This window comes from Meleagris gallopavo, chromosome 2 (assembly GCF_905368555.1).
Source record: "Meleagris gallopavo chromosome 2, MGAL_WU_HG_1.1, whole genome shotgun sequence".
Classification (NCBI taxonomy): domain Eukaryota; kingdom Metazoa; phylum Chordata; class Aves; order Galliformes; family Phasianidae; genus Meleagris; species Meleagris gallopavo.
Window position 1 is genome coordinate 74,863,323 of NC_139405.1, and position 21,896 is coordinate 74,885,218.

Genomic DNA, 21,896 nt, shown 5'->3' on the forward strand with positions numbered 1-21,896 from the left:
AACTGGCTGTTGATTTATGTGCAGAGTCTGCTGTGCATGTAGATAATTGGGGGGGGGGGAGGGGGGGAGGCTGTGTTTTAATTTTTATCTGAAATTTAACAGTAAATAAAACAATTTTCTGTGGAAATAGCCTATCTTTTCTCTTCAACAGCATGAGGAGCCAGAACCTGGGGGGCTATCAAAGTATGTGCACTGTTGTGGAATGTCCTTAGCAGAACGTGGTGGCAGGGGCAGTGCCCGGTTGGAAAAGACACCTTGTGAGTAAACAGAAAATCTGAGAGGCTGATGAGAAAGGACAGCCCAGTTTTCCACAGCCTGGCAGGAGGACAGCACTGCCCTGAGATTAGGGGATTGAGCAAAAAGCTGGCGTGCCGAACTGCCGTTTTTATATAATGGCTTTAGCAAACATCCTCTAGGACCCAGTGGAAACGCTCGCTGAGGCAAACTTGGGGATTAATGGCCAATCATTGAGCGTGGTGAGGGAACGGCTCCCAGGGAGAAGCCTCTGAGAGCCTGTCTGGAACTGCTATCGTGCAGTGCTGGCATTGGGGCGCTCCGATGCTCGGAGCTGGGGGCTGCTGTGCTGTGGGTGGATACGGCCGTGCGGTGTGTCCAGCCGGGCCCGGCAGGATGCCTCACTTTGCAAAACTGCTTCTGTTAATCTTCTGCTTGGTGCTGCTTGTGGAAAGCAGGAAGCACAGGAGGAGGAGGTGGACGAGCCAGCTGGAGTTGCAGAAGGCTGGGTAAGAGTGGCAAGAATGTGCATGTTCCTAAAAGCCTGCCCTGTCTGTGTGTTCGTGCGTCTCGTGAAAGCACCTTTACAAACGACATTTTACAAATAGTCTTTGTGTTCATTTCTAACCATATACGGGCAGGGTCAGTGAGGAAAGGTTTGCAGCCAGCTCGGCAACTTCTGCACGCTCCATGGCAAAGCTGTCCATAGAGTGCACTTGAACAGCTGAACTGCAGGGAGATTTCAGAGACCCTGCAGTAAACCACGGTGTCCAAACCTGTGCGTTCTGCCAGTGTCGGGCAGCAGAGACATTTCAGCAGTGGGCTGCGTGCCATCTGCTGTTGTGCCCCTGCTGCTTTGTTCCCTCAGCATGTGGTGGTGGCGGTGGCTAACAGCCAGAGGAATTGGTTTGCATGCGTGGCATCGATAACACGTAGTTACCCAGCGATGGTGAAATTAGAGATGTGTTCTGAAGAATGAAGTGGGAACATTTTAAAAATACTTCAGTGTCAAGCAAATGCATGCAAGTGCAAAGGGGTTAAAGGTCTCAGTAAACTTTATTAGGTTTGCTCTTAGTGAGATTTGAGCAGAGGTTTACATTGGAAAAGATAATCTTCCAAACCTGCTGCACAGCCCGAGGGATGTTATCCTTTTTGTAGTTATGTTATCCAGGGGCAATTATATCTGACAAGGCTGTTCATTTTCTGAGGGCTCAAAGACTAAATGGGGTTAATCTGTCCTACTAAATGGCTTCTCTTGGGCTGTAAACCTTTATCTTTTGGTTTTGTTTTTTATTTTTTGGTGCAGTGCTTAAGTTGTCATTTTGGAGGGCGTTGTTAAACGTGTGTTTCAGCAAGACATGTTGTGATACAATTGAAAGCAGAGTGTCCCTGATGTGTTCATAGTTGTATACCAATTCCTGCACAATACGGCGTTCTGTGCTTATAGCGACATATAGTGTTGAATATTTGGAAACATCAAATGTGAATGACAATTTAAAGACAGGGAATTTTGCAATATTCCAAAAAAAAAAAAAAAAAAAAAAAAAAAAAAGAGTAGATGGAGCAATGACATTTATACCGTAAATGTCAAGTCATATAGAAAGAAAAAATGAAGTTGTCTCTAAACCAGCAAAGAGCTGTGCTAATTTTCTAGTAGCTGCATTGTGTCTTCTGTTTATCATTTCTCAGGAATAAAGCTGATTTATTTTACAGGGAATTACTTAGCCAAAAAAAAAAACCTGATTCCCATATTAGGGAACCTGTATTAGAAGTTTGACATTCTGTCCTTCTTATGTTGACATGTCAACTTTGTCTGCAGCTCTTTTGTATTAATATCAAGAAGCTTGGTTGGGTTGTGCCTATGCAAAATTCCTCTTTGTTATGGGAAGACTTTGCAGAGGTTCAAGAGTGAAGACCGAGGGTGTCTGTGCTGCTCCAGGCTCTGGGACAGTGTCTGATGAGGGATTGCAGAGATGAACGTGTCCCTTCATGGGGAAGGCTAGGCTATGAGAAAGGCTAGGCTGTAAAACCTGCAACCTCAATTAAGAACTGCCAGTTTAAGGGCTGTACTTAATGTCAAGCAAAGGAAGTAATTAAATGCTGTAAGGCATTATTTTTTCTATGTGAGTGGTACCTCATTCTCCATGTTGAATGGGTAATACTTAATGCAAAGCTGCGTGCATTTCCCTTATTCCTGCACCCTCACTTTGTGTGTCAGCTGGCAGAAACACTGTGCTTTTGGAACAGAAGTCCCTCTGAACTGATTTTTGGAAGCAGTGACGTAGCTTATTTCGTTTATGCCTTAATTCTCAGGGCAGATCCCCGTGCTCTCTGTGGGTCTGTCAACTCTTTGAAAAGGTAGATAACAGCAGGACAAGGGGAAATGGTTTTAAGTTGAGGGAGGGAAGATTTAGGTTGGATGTCAGATGGAAGTTCATTACTATGAGAGTGGTGAGGTACTGGAACAGGCTGCCCAGAGAGGTTGTGGATGCCGCGTCCCTGGAGGTATTCAAGGCCAGGTTGGATGGGGCCCTGGGCAACCTGGTCTGGTATTAAATGGGCAGGTTGGTGGCTCTGCATGTGGCAGGGGGGTTGGAGATTCATGATCCTTGAGGCCCCTTCCAACTGGGCTGTTCTGTGATTCTGTGGGTCTCTCATAAATGCGATATTTGGAAGTGGCTTGGAGGTTAAAATACGGTGATAACTGGTTCCTTTTGGGTGGGTTGCTCACCTGGGTAGTGCTGTGTAATAATCTGTAATAAGCTTAAAAACACATACAACGATAGAACAGATTTTTTTCATTATTTACTTCTGTTTAGAAAATATTTTTCATAATTTGAAGACAAAATGGAGGATCCTAAGTAGCTGATGATAAGGCGTGTTGGGAGTGTGACCATGGAATAATGTGTAATCCTAAGGGTACAGTAACAGTGATAGTGCATGTGGTGTGAATTTCTCCATTGTTTTCCATTCCAGGTTCTGATTTTTTTTTTTTATCTAAAAATCTGGAAAGGAAAATCACTTCCCTTTCCTTTTTGAGGATACCACCCTAAAATAGAGGACCTTGAGCTTGCCAGGAAATACTCTGCTGTAATTAGGCCCAAGTGGTCTGAGTTAATTGATATCACACAGCATCATAAAAGGAATCATAGAATGGCTTAGGTTAAAAAGTCCTTGAAGGTATCTAGTTCCAACCCCTTGCCATGGGCAGGGCTGCCCCCCACCAGCTCAGGCTGCCCAGGGCCCCATCCAACCTGGCCTTGAGCACCTCCAGGAATGAGGCATCCACAGCGTCTCTGGGAAACCTTGTGCCTGTGCCTCACTGCCCTCTGAATAAAAAAAATTCTTCCTAGAAGCTAACCTAAATCTACCATCTTTTAGTTTTAAGGGTGGGGCAACTCCCCCAGGTTCCGGTTTCTCCTGATTATTTCCCATGGTGTGTGCATTGATGTAGAGGCACTTCAGCTGGGCCTTTAGCCACATTACCTTCCTAGAGGAGCCCTTCCTGAAACCTCTGGGACAAATCTGAGGTTTTACCCCACTGCTTTTTAAAGCAACAGCGTTCTCTGACTCTCCTCATTCCATCATCAGTACATCTCCTTCCTCCATCAAATCTAGTTTAAAGCCCTGGTGATGATCCCTGCTAGCTTGTTTGCCCCTCCTGGTCAGTTGTGGCCCATCCCACGTCAACCTTCCAGATTTGTCAAAGGTGCATCCTAAACTGTAGAAGCCAAAACCCTGGGCATGACACCATCCACATAGCCATTCATTCAATTGGTCTGTTCTGCTCCTCCTGCCTGAATCCCAGTCTCCAACCAGGAGGACTGAGAAGAACACTGCCTGCACTCTCGATTCCTTCAGCATATTCCCAAGTGATGTAAAATCTTCTTTGATGTTCTTTAACTTCCTAGTCACAGCCTTGTGTGACTTTAAAAGACCAGAAGTGGATTGCAGTCCTATGGCTTTTTTCCTTCTGGTATCCTCTTCCTGACGTAATGAGGGCCCCTGGCAGGCAGAAGACTTCTCTGAAGAGTTTAGCTAGGCAGCAGATGAGTGCCTCAGTGCCCTCCAGCACAGTCTCCAATTATTTACACCTCTCACTTTTTTAGTGGTACTGGTTGTGACTCTGGTTTTCAGATGGACTTGCTTAATGTGGTTGCCTCTTTCTGGTTGTGAACCACTACCCATGCTGCCTTCTCCTTCCATTCCCAAAGATTCATATCTGTTGGCTAGGGAGAACAAATTGGGGATGCTAATCAAGGGGTGAGTAATTATTAGGACAGTCATAAATATTAACTGTACTGTCTTTCCCATTTTTCTATTAGGAGAACTTTCCAGCAGCTGTATGATGCATGGGTTAGAAAAGAGGAGGCATTCTGCCCTTCGTGGTGCTACACAAAGTAAATGAATTGCAGAATGGCCTTGGTCCTGAAAAGGACCTCAAAGGTCATCTTGTTTCAACTCCCCACCACAGGCAGGGTCGTCAACCACTGGACCAGACTGCCCAGAGTCACATCCAGCCTGCATCCAGGGATGGGGCATCCACAACCATTCTGGGCAACCTGTTCCAATGCATCACCACCCAGCGAAGCCTCCAGCTAATGCTTTTTTCAGAAAGTACACTGATGTACTGCAAGATTTTCACTGAAACCATAGAACACCTTTCCAAACCCCAGTGTGAAATAGTGTGACAAGAGCCAATGTACCATGCCTATGGGCTGCCACCTCATTGTGGCAAAAGCCAACCCTGCATTCTGCAGAAGGAGGTGCAGGTTTCCTCCAGCCCTGGCTGCAGGCACTGGTGCCACATGGGCCAGCTTTTCAGTTTACTGTCAGTCACTCCACTTTAAGCAGCTGGCTTATTACCTAATACACGAAGGCTATTTTATAAGCTGTTTATCTTATTCTGAAAAGTTCTGAATATCCTGATGATGTCCAGCTCTTGTCTGAATCCTGATAAGCTGCTACTTGCAATTTCTCATGCCATAAAAATTTAATTTCAATATATTTGGCAATATGGAAGGGATCCATATTATGCAGTTATGTAGACTTCTGGGGAACAGTTGTTGGAAAGAAAATTGTAAATAAATGATGGCGAATTCTTTACAACAACTTAATGGGATACCTGTCCCCTTCTCTTTTCGAAGCCCTCACCAAAGGCAGTTTCATTAAACTCATCCCACTTGAGTAAATTGTAAGCAACTCTGCAAAGGCACTCCCATTGCAATCCCATTTGCTGCTGATAGTGAGAGGCCTCCTACTCCCAACCAGTGGGTGGCACAGCTCCCTGCAGGAGAGGTCAGAGGCACCGCCATAACTGATGCGGTTATTTATATTAAATGGTTGATTTTTGTCAGTGGATTTGATCTTGCAGATCTCTACTACACCTGTAGATTTTGAGTCATTACGCACAGCTCTTTGTGCAGGAAGATGAACAGTGCTGGCTGTTAAAGGCAGCCCCTGGCTCTGGAAGCTCTCAAGGAGCACCGTATTCTCCTTTAACCCTGCCCTTGCCCCTAGCCCACCTTTGGAAGCCCTCAGCTTCAGAATTGTTCTCAGCACCTTTTGCATGCCCTCTGTTGTTCGATGGAATTTAAGTGAATGATCAGAGTCTGGTGATCCCGTGAGGATGTGCCATTAATTTACAAGACAGCATTATAACACAGTTTTTAAAAATAGCATGCAATCTAAAGGTTTTTTTTTTTTTTTATTGCTGTTTATTGTTGTCAATTGATAGTGGCAGCTATCAAAGTCCCTTGCTCTTCTGCTTCTTTGCTAAATTGAATGCTCTGGGAGGAAACTGTTTTCAGATTTGTGATTTATGCACTCATCGTGACTCATATTTTAATGACTTTTAAGCACATCCGTGAACTTTTCACAGCGATGTTTTGTAACTTCTCAGTTTTTTATTAATATTTTAATCTTAATTTACTTGAGTCTTTTGTATCTATTTGTGTAGTCTCTTTATTTTCTCTTCCATTTTGCTCTTAACCAGTCAGTAAAGAACAATATTCCTCCCGAACAGGCAAAAGGATCTTCACCTTTTGTATGCAGTTTTCTAATTATTGTTTTTACTTTCCATAACAGCTGACAAGTGACTCATTGCATCAGTGTTTACTGCTCTGCCAGATCTAATGCCCAGAGCAAAGGGGCTGTGGAATGTCATGGTTCAGGCCTCTTTCCTGCTCTGCTGAGGCCCAACCATATGTGCTGAGCAGGGCTTTCTTCTGAGGGTATATTTTGTGGGCATGGTGGTGATGAGTTGGTGGCTGGACAAGGTGATCTTTCCAATCTTAGTGATTCGATGCTTTTATCTTTCTGCCTGTTCTTCAGTTATCCACTTCTGCCATTTTAGTGACTTCTTGCCCTTCCACCAGGGCCCTATTTTCACCTCTGTCCTACTGTTTTCATATATAGTCTCTGATCTTCAAATAAGAAGTGTGTTATTTTATGTCTCCTCCCACCAGAGGCATTCAGAGAAGTGAAGGACTGCAGATCTTACTGACTTTATGTAAAAACATGTCCTGCAGCAGTGGAGGGAAATGAGTAAATTTGTCGCTGTTTAAAGCCATAAGACACAGCCCTATGCCCGCACACACAGCTGGTACTCAGCTGATACTTACGAGTCACTTCACCATGGTATAAAATGACATTTCATGGCCGCCATCCAAAAAGACAGCTTTCTCATGGTAATGCCCTTGTGCCTGGCCAAGGCACAACGAGGTGATGCATGGGGCAGAGCTGGCTTTTGTTTGTTGCCTGCTTGGGGCCATTGCTTGCACCGAGGTGTGCCTCCTTGCTGCACTGCGTCCTGGCTCCTTGCAAGGTGCCATGCTCCAGCCCTGCGGCATATCAGCTGGAAGCTGGGCTGCAGTGCGACCTGGCCAGCACTGGGTGAGGCTCTGGGCCTGCCGCGCTGTGATGCTGCTGGCTGTCATGCTTCCTTCCTTCATGGTAAAGCTTCACCTCGTGCCATGGGTATGAGCAGGGATTGTGAGACCGGACAGCTGGAAATCAGCTATTGTTGTCTTTTGCAGTCACATCTACAAGAAGAACCACGATGTGACCAAAACTCGGAAGGGAAAGACAGAGCAGCTTCTCAGAGTCGATGACCATGATTTCACCATGCGGCCAGCTTTTGGAGGTGAGGAGCAAGTGGTTCTGTTAACTTCATACTCCTATTGTGTTGCTGTTGTTTTTTTTTTAATGGTTTTCCATTCCACCAATATGAATGGAAAGAATGGAGTGGTTTCAAGAGAAGACTTCCAGATAGCTACTCTTCACTTCTCCCTCTGCTAATGCCAGCTCCTTCTGCTGGAGTTTCCCAGAGCATGGACTGAGCTTCCCAGTGCATGTGCATCTCTAAATACCAGGCATGCCTTGGCCTGCTACAAGCTCAGAGGGTTCCCCTTACTATCCTTGTAGATCCCTTGCCCTTCTCCCTTTCCCAAGATGTTAAAAGAGGGAAATGTGGAGTGTTCCTCTGGCTGCTTCTGAAGCAGTAACTATTTCTTGTCTTGGATGGTTAGGCCCTGGAACAGGCTGCCCAGAGCAGTGGGCACAGCCCCATGCTGCCGGTGTTCAAGGAGCATTTGAACAGTGCTCTCAGACAGAGGGTTTAAGTTTCGGGTGGTGCTGTGCAGAGCTGGGAATTTGACTTGATCTTTGTGGGTCCCTTCCTACTCAGAATATTCTGTGAGTCTTGATTATTCTCGTCCTACGTTCAAATAGGAACTCCTACAATATAATCTGGCTACAAATGTTTTCCTCTGACCACCTTTGCTGTTTGGTACAAGGCTAGTTGTGTGTACCAGAGTGGTTCCTTTTCCCTCATGGTATTCGTGGTGCTGAAGATCATCCTTGCTCACCACCACCACCATGTGCTTGTCCCAATAGGTCTCTTGGGGCAAAGTGCAGAGGCAGACTCAGATTTGAAAGCACATGGAAAGCCAGCCTTGTAGCTCTGAGGACAGCTCCAGTATGCATTGTGCATGGTTGTTAGTGCTGAGAAGAAAGGACTGCATACAGACTGGTAAGCATGCAGCAAGCAGTGGGAAGAAGGAGAATCCCAAATTTTTGCTTTGCTAGCTCAGGAGACAAGTCATCACTAAACTGATCCATGATTCTGTGGTCTTCTCAAGGGTGGCCACCCAAGTCATATTTCATCTGCATCTATGAGGGGAATAGAGCAAGCAGAGAAATACAGTCAGCTCACAGGGAGGGTGCAGCTCTGGGACCTTTAAATGACTTGGTGACTCCAGGCTGAGTAACTAGTTTTAACAGCAAATGGGCTTCCCAGCTCTCATCGAAGAAAAAATACTTTTAAGTGACTTTTTAAAAAGGCAGAATGGTGTTTCCATATTTTTTTTCTCAAAACCTTCTCACTTTGCAAAACTACTTGGAACAGAGTATTGCCAAAATTGCTCTGAAGTTGCACATAATAAGGAATAAAACATGACAACAACTTAGCCAAGACTCTAGCCTTGCAAAATATGACCCATGCACAAGGAGATAGCTTGGTGCTTCAGGTTCATGCACAGATAAACAAAGTGATGAAGAGTGCTTTTAGTGACAGATTATACATTTGATGTAGAAATATAAAGGAAAGAAAACAAAAGCACGATAAGATGTGATCCCTGTGTTTTCTTCTGAAACGTTATCAGGAAGTTGCAGTGATTTGCTATGATTTGCTATGCACTATGAGTTCCTTCAGATTTTTTGCAGGAATAATGCCAGTCAAATTGTTGTAGTCTGACCTGCATGTGATTACAAAGGCTTTCGTACTGCAGAAGCAGAGCAGACGAGTTTATGGGACACATGTGACTGCAATTGTTCACTGCTCCTGGACACTTTCTGCTCTCTAAATGTAGCTCAGTGGCCATTGCCTAATGGAGAGTGCAGCCCTGTGGCATTGCACTGTGACATCATGTTCCAAGTGGGAAAAGGCAACTCATCTCTCTGAAAAACAAACCAAACAAATGATACTATAAGCAAACTGTAATGTTGGACTTTAAGTAATAAAATTCTTTTAAAATCCAATATTGTGAATGTGATTTTCCCAGACTTAGTGGAATAACGGATAGTTGTTAATTGAGTTTGTGGTGGCCAGCACACAGCTTCATCACTGAGCTTTAAGAAGGTGGCAGAACCTGTAGCTGCTGTGCTGTGCTTATGGTGACTCGCTGGTCCCAGCAGACAGTCAGCAAGATGCTGCCCAGCACAGCTATGAGCACTCCGCAGAGCAGGTTGCGGCCAGAGGAAACAGCAACTAAACATTAGAGGAAGGTGAAAGGATTTTCTAGTAAGAGTATCTTTTGTGAAGAGCAAGTGAGCAGGCGGGTGTTGTGTAAGTCATGTTGCTAACAGCCCAGTGAGCACGGCTGTCTTGCCTGCTCTCAGCCCATTAAAGAGCCCCTGGGCACAGTGGTAATGACAAAGGTTTTTGCTTTGCTACTGTTCAAAGTAGCCTCCGTAGCCTAAAATAGACTGAGTTTGGTGTGACCCTTGGGGAGTTATCTCCATGTCAGTGACCTTGTTCCAGCTAGCAGATGTTCAGGTATTATTTACAAATATTAATATTTAAAGATTATGTAAATGTTTGTTTTGCTGCCTTCTTTAAACGTCCATTTTAAGCATTTCATCTATGACATGTTGTATTTTACAGGGAGCCTGTGAATAAGCAGCTTTAGTTGATACTTAAAATAGCTGTATCTTTTCTGCCTCAGAACATCCTCACGCTGTACTTTTATCATATTCTTTCATAGCCTAATAGCCTCCATCAGCTGTCCCCACTGCCCTTTCTGGGGAGTATTTCCATAAGGATGGGTGAATGAAGCTTTGTCACTGTCTGGAATAAGACCTGCTCATCCCTTGATGACACACATCAGCAAACGTGAGGGCTCTGCAGCTGTGTGGCAGCTGCTGAGCACGCAAAGGACCCAGAGATGCATATATACATATGTGTTGTGTGTATATGTTTGTATATACGTTCACACACAGAAACACTGAAGATTGTTTTATGGCATGTGGACATAAAACCTCGTATTTGCAAGTCTCTGGGGATACACAAACTATCTGCTTGTTTCATGTCACATATTTTTGTCTTGGAGACTAAGTCTGCCTGAACCCTTCAAGGATAGGGGAGGGTACAGAGAGACTGTCTCAGAGAAAATAATGAGCCTTTGAAATCACTGCCAAAGAGAAAAAAAAAAAAACAACAACAAAAAACAGGAGCTCTCACAAAGCATTAGTCTCAGTGTGGGAGTGGAAAACTGACTTCAAGCATTTTTGCGGTGGCACGTTTTTCCCTATCTTCAAACCTACTTCAGTGTTAAAAATAAACATCATGTTTGAAGCCTCAACCTCCTGCTGCTCTGTGGGCAGCTGACCAACCTGGTTCAGTTTCTTTGCTGCACTGGGATATGACAGACTTTGGTGTTAGATACCTTCTGATGTTGTCCCTGAATTGAATTTGTGGAAGCTTCTGTGCTCCCCAGAGAAGTTAGCCCTAAACTGGATGTTCCACACAACTTGGGACAGAATTGGTGTAGAAAAAGGAATTTTTTGCAAGTTGAGCCACCAAGTCTTCTCAGTGTCAGAAACCACCCCACACGTAAGCTTGTCCGAGCTTTTGGCTGATCTGTTATTGTCTGACCACTGAATGAAGAAGCAAAATGAGCCTTCTGTAAAGGTCTTCTGTCCCGGATCTTTTAACCTTCATTTCTCTTCCTTCTGCAGTAGAATGCTGAGTTTTGTGAGCTACTCTTCAGCAAAAGCCATTAAACATTCAAAAGAACGAGGCAGAACCAGCTTTGGAAGGTGATACAGTGAATGGGTGCAATGTTACTCTTATCATAGAATCACCAGGGTTAGAAAAGACCTCCAAGATCATCTGGTCCAACTGTCCATCTACCACTGATATCTCCCCATTAAACCATGTCCCTCAGTACAACATCTGAATGTTTCTGAACACCTGCAGGGACGGTGACTCCACCACCTCTCTGAGCAGCCCATCCCAGCACCTGACTACTCTTTTGAATATGAAATTTTTCCTAATATCCAACCTGAGCCTTCCCTGGCACAACTTGAGGCCATCAGCTCTCATCCAATCTCTAGTTACGCAAGAAAAGGAGCATAAAAGGAAAAGTGCTCCCATCAGCCTCGGGTTGTGCTGCAGGTCACTTAAACTCACTCTCAACTGTGTCAGAGATGTGAGAGAAATAGTTTATAGATGGATAGATGAGTTCATTTTTATATTGTATGTAAAAGTCTGACTTACACAAAGTTGTGGAGTTCTTTTTGTTTGTTGGTTGGCTGGTTGTTTCTGGCAGAATAAGGATTTGTGTTATGCAAGATGTTGCTGTGGACAGCGTTGGCGATGACTGATGCTGATGTGCTTGCTGTTTCTGGAGGAAATATGAAGGCTATACAATTTATTTCTAGACCTGGAACTTCAAATATTTGAGCTCATGTTTGAACAACCCCATGGATTGGACTGGTGCTTCTCAGAGACCCAAAAATATGATCTTCAAAGCTTTGCTGGGCTGCAGGCTTTGGACAAAAGATCCACTGCTTTTGCTGGGGATCTGTTTGGCCTCCCATCACTCCTTTCTCATCCTCTGCTCCCCTCCAGTAAGGACATTTTGTCTATTTACTCATCACTAGTAGCATTTGATAAGGAATTTGGTGAAGCATCTGAGGCCCCAGTGTTCAGACACTTCAGTTTGTGGAGAGACAGGATTGGAAGTTTAGCAGATCCCGACTGGCTCTGAGGATTAGCGAGACCAAAAATCTCTTGGCTTCTTTCTGTGTCTAATCAACAGCTGTTTAATTCAGTGATATGCTCTGTGCACAGCCAGGCTGTGACCCTTAAGGGAAACTCAGATTTTCGTATGAGGTTTAAGGAGGGCACTTCTTTCCAGGGCTTCTGCTCAGCTTCAAACACTGTGTGCAGTTCTGATATTGCTCACACCAAGTGTGTCTGCAAAATGGCATCTAGGTAAGAGTTTTGGAGGGGTGATGAGCTAAGTGAATATGCAGAATGTTTGCTCTCCAATTCAGATAGCATGGTGTTTACTTGGCCTTAGAACCTTGATATGCACAATTTGAAATTTTGGCATATAAATCATTGTAAAATAGTGGTTAAAACTGGAGCCTCATGTTGCATCAGCTTCCAGACGGGTACCTGGTCTCTCCTTGCAATGAGGTAATGGCTTTTTATCTGGGATCCAAGCTGAATGTTTGGTGGAGGAGCATGGAATAAAAGAAGTTTCTTTTCTGAATACTGACATGGTATATTATCTCTGAGAGCAGCTAGGGAAGGAATGAAGAGGAGGGCAGTGTTCTTCTGTTGTTATTTGTTTTTAAATCTGTGATTAGTGCTGAGTCAAGCGTGGAAATTGCAGTAATAAATAGACTTTGGATGGCTGGCGATTTCCTGAATGGAGCCTAAATTAAGCACTCGTGCACAGAGAGCATCTCTCTCCATCTGGAAGCTGGGGGGGTACAGCCCCTCAGCACCAGGGAGACCCAGCGGTACGTATGTTGCTGACGACTGCCTTCCTTGTTGAGCCAACAGGATGGTGCTGCAAGGCTGCTCTGGCAGAGGCTGCCTCTTCTCTGTGAGCATTGTGTCTGCTGTTGGTGTGGCTGCTTGGGGATGGCAGCCAGTGGGCACTGCTGCAATTCCAACTACTGTGTGTAACAGCAAATGACAAGAGACAGGCTAACGGCAGCCTTGTGCCTGTTCCGGCATGGACTGCCTGGGGTTCTGGAGCTTTTCTGAGCCAAATGGAGACAAGCAGCATCGTGTGAGAGTCCGTGCTCCAGCTTCACATAAAGAGCACAATGTCACAGCAAGTTTTGGAGTGGTTTTGTTTGTTCGTTTGCATTTTGGGTGGGTTTTTTTTTGGAAGTTTTGGAAGCAAAACAAGCTTAAGAAACAATCAATCATAGGAACATAAAATATGCTGATCCTTCTGAGATTTAATTGAAAGACTTTGTGCTAGTGTACAGATTGAACTCTTATGAGACTGGGACTTGAATGGTTTTAATAGCCTGTAATCATCCTTCTGCTGCATCATCTGATGTAATCACATCACTGGATTTGCTACAAATCAGGTCTAAACTCCATCATGCTGTGCTTTTTGAAGGGAGGAAGAGATCGACACCAAGGAGCAAAGCAGACAAGCATCTTACTCTTGAGTGTTGAGGATTTCTGTTACAGCAGCAAGTTACACGTCAAAAATATGGTTACACTAAGGAGCTATTGGCTAACTAAAGGCAACAGGGGGATATACTGAAGTACTGAATCATTGCCCATGCTCTCCCTTCACCATTGTGTATAATTTCACTTAGTACGTGAGCAAAGAAAGGTTAATTGCCTATCTACAGAGCACCACCTATCAGCAGCCTTGTGCTCTTTCCATGTTGATTACCCTGCACATCAAAGAAGCTGTTATCAGCACAGATACACTGCTTCTTGCTACAAAAAGTCTGTCTTGTTTTAAAAAACAACCCTTTTCCTTTCAACTGAAAGAGCCAAAAGTAACAAGCCAACTCCTTAATAACAGCACTATGGGAGCTAATTTGCTTGTTAAATCTTATCATCCCTCATAACTACTCAACTGAAGAGGACAAAACCATTGCCACAGTATTTTCACTTAATGAAGCTGCTGTTGTCTCCGGTCACACCAGGAGTGTTTGTGAGGTGACAGAATGGCCACGTGTTGGTCCTTGCCTGCTGGTTGCTGGACTGCACACTGGAAAGATGCAAGAGGCCTAAGCAATTTCTCTTCCCATGATGGGCAAGGAACAAAACAGAAAAAGGGTTTATGGCAAGGGAATCAAGGAAATCATATTTGTAGTTTTGCCATGGATTTGCATTTCTCTAATGAGTTACAGTGGTCTGAGAGAGAACCTGATGATGATGAACCATCATGTCCTGCATCCAGATTTTAGGAGCTGGGCACATTTCCTGGTCTATCAAATGCAGAGTGGTTTATGGGGAGCTGAGCTGTTGCTCCCAAAGATAAAAGGCTTGCTGACTCTTATTCTCCTCCATGCCTGTCTCTTCTGATACCAGTGGCCAAATTGGGCACCTGGAAGGACTTTCTCAGAGCTAATTCTCTTCACTGATTGGAATAAATTAGTCTACTTGTTGTTGCTGCTTTGGTTTTGGCTGGTTTGCTTTTCCATGGATTAGTGAGATCAACAGTCTGAGAGAAGGACCCATGGCTTATCTGTGCAATATCACCCTCTGCTGAAAGATCTCCCCAGAGTAATTTGAGGAGGGAGCTGGGGAATGTTCTCATCTGTTAAATAAGCACACCTAGATTGTGAAGACTTGTGTACAAGGGGAAAAGCCATCAGCCCTTCTCAGCCTTGCTGTTGAAAGTTGTCACACCATGTCTGCATTTCAGCAGCTGCTGCAGGTGGGGAATCTGTGGGTTTTCCTGGTTCCAAGGAATAAATAGAAGGAAGAGAACTAAATACTAAAAAGGAGATAATTTCCTTGGCCTCCGGTGATGCCTTATGGTATATAATCAACAGTACTGGAACCAGAAAAGGAAGCAAGAGTGGATCACCTTGTTGGACTGAAAAAACACCAACACTGTAGGTCCTGAAAGTTCCTGCAAGCCTTGATGAGGGCTACTATAATCTTCTGATGCCTCATTTCTGCTGGGCAAGTCACATGGATGTCTGCAGAGCTACTGCTTTGGTCTGTCAGTCTATCCCAGTGAAGCTGCAAGGTTGGAGGCATGCTCCAGATGCCTGTGTTAGTGCAAGAGCTACCAGTCCCACTGCTCCAAACTGAGAGATGAAGCTAGCACTGGATCCACACAGGCTGTTCCTTTGGAATTCCTTGGTGTGCTTGGTGTGCAAGTCTCTGCGTGTACTTAACTTCTCAGCACAGTGGAGAGATGGAATACCAGGAGATATCTCCAGAACATATGCAGAATCAATGTATGTTACAACAACAAACTGTGGTACGCAGCTTTGTCAACTCTCCTCACTCCTCTGACTAAGAAGCAAAGTAAGCAGATAAAAACAGCACTCTCCAGGCACAGTGCAGAACAATTTTGGAGCAAATAACAGCATGTTTTTTTATTCGCAATTCAGTCTCCTCAAGTTCAGATGCAGAGAAGAGGAAAAGAAAAGGGAGAAAAGTTGTCTACAGTGGAAAATGGAATAAGCTGTGGGAAGATACACTTTAGGGAATTTGAGCAGCTCTTGGCTGTTAATGAGCAGCAATATGCAGAGAAACCTGGATATATGGGTCTTCTAGTAACAGAGGATTTTGCATTTATCATAGCGTGTTTTCTGCTTATTTATTCTTTGTGAATTCTCTGGCTGCTAATTTTAACACTGCTTTGAAAAGCTATTAACGTCATCAATGAGTCATACAAATGAATATGATGCTGGGCTCTTGAGAGATTAATGTAGCTGTCTTGATGAGAAATGAGAAATCCACAAGGAAGACCACGTTGCTTACAGCTTCTTCCTTTCAGTCTCTGGTTCTCAGGGCTAAATTTCCTCTCATAAAGATGTAAAATGTATAATGAGATGGCTCGGCTTCTAGAAACATATGCAGATGTTTCATTGTAGCTCACCAAAGTGTCAGCACTGCAGGGCATGCTATGGAGAAGAGAAGGCGATGTTTCATGGGGGGTTTCACATGATTATTAACTGACTTTTCTCTCTGCCCTCTCTGCTTCAAGAATCATGGACAGGAAAGAAACCACGAGCTCAGAAATGTATTGCATGCTACCTCATGATGTTAATCAACTGCAGGTGATACAGAATAGTAGTTATTTACATACCTAAATCTCATTCTTTTACAGGCCCTGCAATTCCTGTTGGGGTGGATGTGCAAGTTGAAAGCTTGGACAGTATTTCTGAGGTTGACATGGTATGTGATCCTCTTGATCCTCTCTTATGGCTAGGCTCTGAACGAGAGAACGTCCCTCCCTCCTGAAACAACTGGGTTTCAAATTGTTAGCCAGGTGAAAGTACTGGCAGTAACTGGCAAGTTCACAGAGACTTGACAAAACCAGGTGAATGTCAAAGGCTGATCACTGTATCTTCAGATGAGAACTACAGAAGATAAAGAGAATTTAACTGGTGCTATGAAGGATCTATCACAGCAAAAAAAAATGTAAATAGCTGTATGGAATGTTTGAAGGTATGTGATGAAGGTCACAGAAGCCATGTTTGCAAGAGTTTTCTTTGCTAGGGAACCACTGAATCTATCTCTTAAAATGCATGACTTGAGGAGGTGCATTAGAAAAAAGAGTTGGCATCACAAGTGAGAATGAGCAGTTCCTACTTCTTTGGCACCAGGAGTAACCTTACTCCTATGATGGGGAACTGTCAGCATGAGCTTAAGCCACCTCTACCAAGTAATTATTTAGTCACTGAAGCTGTTCAAGAAATTTGTATTGAATTCAATTGTGTTTTGATATCTTTGTTTTTTGTTACTTAAAAAAAAAGGAAGAAATATAAGAAGTATAACATTCAACACATTTCAAGATATTATCAGTGAAAGGAGTATTTGTAAGCATTTTCCTGGTTTGCTGTTTTTTGTTTCTGGCTAGAAATAATGGAAGTAGTGAAAAGAGAAGTGGGAAGGGGAATGTAGAGGAGAAGAGGAAGCTTTTAATTCTTTCCTCCTCCAGCCTTCTCCTCCTTGTTCTTGGGCACCATCCATGGTGGTGTACATGGAAAACACGAAGGCTTACTGGAATAGATTTAGGCTGACTGCATTTTACTGCAATGCAATTACATATTCATCACAAGAGTGGGGCTTGCCAGCCTGGATATTGAAAAAGAGGGTTTGGGAGATGCACACAATGAACAGTGTGGAAAGCATCTGTAAGGATGGGAAAGGGCTGTAACGAGAAGCTCTGGAGCTCTAATAGATCAAGATAATGTCACAGTAGTGAGGAAAACTAATTAGTACAAGTAAATTTCTTTCAGTGCTTTCTCTTCAGAGGATCTGATTTCAACAGAAGTCTCACCTATCAGAAAGCTGTGAAGTCAGCTCTCTTTGCTATAGATAGATCTGCAGTCCCAGTTTCCCACCACAGGACAAGTACTTCCCCTAGCAGCTGCTGATTTGCATTCACAGTAGGAAGACAGTCTGTCAGATCAGCCTAGGCTACGTTAGTTTGTTTTTCCAGCAGTCTGTTCCACTAGCGTGAGTGGTGCCTGTGAAAATCCACCAGCCCCTGCAAAAGTGTCCCAGTTTGGGCGCTGGAGGCTTCTTTGACATATTCCTGAAAAACCCGAAGGCAATATGAGCTTGTTGCCAGAAGAGCCCTTTGAAATGGAAAGTCAGGTTAATCGATGGCTTGGCGCGTCAGCAGAACAAGAGGAGGAGGTGGTAGCAATTTTAAAAAGCAATTGAGTGGTTAGGAAGGGATCTGAGCCTGGGTTGTTGATTGTCCAGTCTTGGCAGCTTCAGTTACTGTAACCACTCTCTTAATAGAGAATATAAAGAAAACGGTGTGTTTGATCTCTCAGCATGAAGGAGTAGATGCAGTTCTGAAAGCAACAGCTGCCAGGTTGGAATCAACAGATGTTTTCCTTTGTGTGAGTGAAGCTCCTGACCCCTTGACGAGATTAAAAGAGAGGTTTATTTATATGCTTCTTTGATAGGAAAAGCAGTTCTCCACTTGGGTGCTGTTTGCCACAATTTAGTTCCTTTAGAGATAAATTACTTCTGTTTAGCCTGACCATTTATTTTATTTTGAAAGGTTTTCCTCTTTATCATGCTTTTGATGCCGTAGTCTTTCAAGATAATTTTGCCACGACTGAAGAATGCTTTCTGCAGGGCAGTGCTTCTCTTGGCACATGTTTATATCACCTTTAGGACTGTGTGTTATTGGGTACAGTAATACACTGATTGTGGATTTATGTTTTGTTTTGGCTGAAATGATTTTGTCAGGAATATCCATTTAGAACAAGCATTGGTCTAGGAAAGGAATAAAAGTCTAGAAGGGATGTATTTCATCTACCTAGCAGGAGTGAGTTTTCTTTCTGGTGTTTCTGAGATGTGAAAAGCAGCACTGACAAATCCCTTTCTGCTTATCTTCTTTTTTTCATGGAGGATTTCACCATGACTCTGTACTTGAGGCACTACTGGAAGGATGAGCGTCTCTCGTTTCCCAGCACCACCAACAACAGCATGACCTTTGATGGCAGGCTGGTGAAGAAGATCTGGGTCCCAGACGTCTTTTTCGTGCACTCCAAAAGGTCCTTCATTCATGACACAACCACGGATAACATCATGCTGCGGGTGTTCCCTGATGGTCACGTCCTCTACAGCATGAGGTAAAGGTCCTACACCCTGGGCCTTTACTGTCCATTTTGCCCTGGTGTGACTTTGGTGACCTCCAGGACTTCTGTTGCCAACACTGCTACTCCTGCAGCTAATGCAGAGCTCTGTGGCCTTTGGTCCCTGTACCAGATGCTTCACAGGAAGCTGAGAGAAACCATGTTGTGGGCAATAACAGGATAATCTCCCCCAGGGAAGCATTTCCCTAAGTCTTTGTGGTCAAAGGAGGGCTTAGTCAGGCAGGGATGTTCGTCCCGGGGTCAGTGTGTGATTAAACTGGAAGCTGCTGATGTACCAGATGGTGACCTCTATAATTATCCTATTTTGCTTCCTGTTTGTCTGGAAATACTTCTTCCTTTTTTTTTTGTTTGAAGTTTGCATGTTGATACAAAGTAAGGTTACTGAAGCTGAAACAGCAGTGTTAAAGACACCTCGGAATCCCTGATTCTTTAGCACGTTGACTGGAAGAATCTTGAGACACATCCCAGCTGACTGTATTTCCTTCAGATGAATACAAAAAGAGAGGCAGGGAAAAATACACTGCCATAGGAGAAAAACTCAAGAGCCCAGGCAGAGGGACATTTCCACGGGACAGGAAACTTGCTGTCAATAACAGTGATTTTCAAATGTTCCATAGCACAAGGATTTATTTTCTAGAACCTGGATCTTATTCATTTCAGATATGGCAAAATAATGCTCAGAATCTAAAAGATGTGTTTCCCCTCCACTACCCCCCACACCTCAGAGGGAGAAAAAAAAAAAAAAAAATTGATTCAGGAGGCTATTTCTCTTTAAAGAATAAGCATAATTAATGTGCAATATTTTCCCAAGTAAGGCGATATCTAAACAAACTAGGGGGCTCTGAAGTTTGCTGGTTCCACATTCCAACTGCAATTATAATGAATTTATTTGAAAACAAATTGTGGACAAATTATTAAAGCCACAAAGGAATTTATGTGGTAGGGGAAAAAAAAAAGGGGAGAGAGAGATGCACTGTACAGTTACTTAATTTTGCCTTATCTTACTGAGTTATAAAATCCCACCTTGTTCAAGCATCTCAGAACCTGCCCTCTGTTCTGAACCCATTTATTGCATACTACCTCAAATAAGCTCAATATGCTGTCCATTTTATTAGAACTAAATGAGGATAAAAGTACCATATAGAATGAGAGACAAGGGAGCAGAACAAAATGAAGAGGGATGTTTGATGTAAACTTGAGTCAGTTCTGCCAGGAGAAGAGCAGAAGTAGGAGGGCAGAGGTCTTTTTGACTGATGTTTCAGTATAGCTAAGTATCAGTTGCATTGCTCTTGACCTGCAGTTGTCATGCAGAGACACCAGCAGCACTCCTCTTGTTAGCAGTGTTCAACTACCAAAATGAAGAATGAGTATGTTTAATAGCAATGTTGGCTCTATTCAGTTCTTCTCATTTGCTCTCTTGCAGAGCATTTAATTTCAAAGTTTTCAGAGCCATCAAAAGGGAGATGTGAATTTGTAATGTCACAAGAGAGAAGAGCGTGAGCAACCATGGCTGACTATACAAGAGTTAAATTGATAATTAATTAATAAAATCCAAAGATAATGAGAATCTGCATGATATTTGGGACTGGCAATGTTTGAGAGTCTCAGAACAAGATGCGGTTGCCCAAGCATGAGCATTCAGTGCTGCTGGATATGCCCTCAGATATCTGAGATACCTCCGTGAGGTTGGTATAGAGCTGAGGGGCATTTCAGTCCCTTTTGGGATCTTGTGCTTTTAAGGCCACCTGAACACTGCACTCTAATTGAGGAATATCTTACTGATGAGTTGAGTTTCTGTGTTGTCTCTAACAAACTGTTAATGATCACAGCTTGTGCTACAATTTAGGTGACCCTTAGGGAAGAAAATAGCACATTGTAAAAAGTTGGAGTTACATTATGCGTTTAATTGCTCCACATAACTATGGGAAGTCAACAATATACTTTCTAGAATGAAAAGCTTCTCTAAGTTCACTTCATGTGGCTTGCAATAAGGCTTATCATGTTCCTTAGATTTAGTGGTTGTTGGTGTGACCACGGGGGAAAAAAAGCAAAGGGAAAATGAGAAAACCTCAAGCAAACTGGACAAAATGTGATCTTGATATGTAAAGAGTGAAGTATTTTTTGTTGTTGTTGTTACCTTGTAAGGAAATAGTTGGATATAAATGGCAGAGAAGTGTCTGTATTGGCAGTATTACTGCAATGTAATAAATAGCACTTTAGTTCTTTGATAGGTATTAAGATTACAGCTACCACGGGAGTACAAGAAATGCTAAGCATTTTCTTGCAGATTTTTGCTGTCTTTAAAGATGCCAAACTATTTATATGTCCCTTCATTAATCCTCATAGAAAACGACCTTTCTCATTTTTGACTTCCAGGATCACAGTGACAGCCATGTGCAACATGGACTTCAGCCGCTTCCCCTTGGACTCTCAGACATGCTCTCTGGAGCTGGAAAGCTGTATGTTGTATCTGTGTTTCTAGTTAGGCATGCTACACAGTTGCTGCACTCACAAATTCTGGACTGTTTTAAAGCCTAAAACAATTTCACCAAAGTCACTGAAAGTTTTTCTATTAACTTATTGGATTGCATACCTGGACCTTACACTGCAAGACAGGAGAATTTGCAAGGAAAAACTCTTGTATGAGTTTTGGTGAATTGCACTTTCCAAAAAACAGCATAATCAACAACAACAAAAAACAACCCCCAAGCCTCCATCAGCAAGGGTCTTCAACATATACTGGATCTCAGCAGCTTGCTGATGAGAAATTTGGGGAAGAAGTTGTATTTCTGATCGGGAAGGGATGCTTTCAGATGCCACAGTAAAAAGCTGAGTATAATGATCATTGATTTTTCTGTATTTCAACACCAATATGGTTGATGTATGATAATCATGATCCTGCAAACTGTGGCTTGTGTTCAACTTCTTTAAAAGGAGCTATTTTGTGGAGAAGGTGATTTGAACAGTATGATTTTCATGGCTGTCCTGCAAACCCTCTCCACATTGTTACAGGCTAATGTTTAACTGTTTTCAAGTCTTCCTGGTTATTGAACTGAAATTGTCCTTTAGAAACAACAGAATCCCAAAAATGATGGGGTGATTTATACTGGGGAAGAGTTTTAGGTTGGTCCTGAGGTCAACTGGCCCAGTGTGTTGCTCAAAGCAGGAGAACTTTAGAGAGGTTTTCTCAAGGCTGTGTCCCATTGAGTTTTATATCTGCAACATAATGGAGGCTCCACAACTTCTCTCTGCTACATATTCAAATGTTTGACAGCTCTCATTACAAAAAAATTGCCTTAGAAAAA

The 21,896-nt window shown here is 43.3% G+C and overlaps 1 protein-coding gene across 2 annotated transcripts in view; it reads left to right on the plus strand.

Annotated features, from left to right (window-relative positions):
• Positions 1-66: 66 nt before the first annotated feature.
• The window catches only part of GABRR2 (gamma-aminobutyric acid type A receptor subunit rho2), a 29,875-nt gene continuing 8,045 nt past the window's right edge, over positions 67-21,896 (plus strand). For both annotated transcript variants that reach the window (XM_003204352.5, XM_085217647.1), the window contains exons 1-5: positions 67-743; positions 7,272-7,378; positions 16,077-16,144; positions 18,344-18,567; positions 20,968-21,050. In XM_003204352.5, coding sequence (XP_003204400.1) covers positions 559-743; positions 7,272-7,378; positions 16,077-16,144; positions 18,344-18,567; positions 20,968-21,050 — 667 coding nt within the window. In that variant the 5' untranslated portion in view covers positions 67-558. The remainder of the gene's footprint in view (positions 744-7,271; positions 7,379-16,076; positions 16,145-18,343; positions 18,568-20,967; positions 21,051-21,896) is intronic.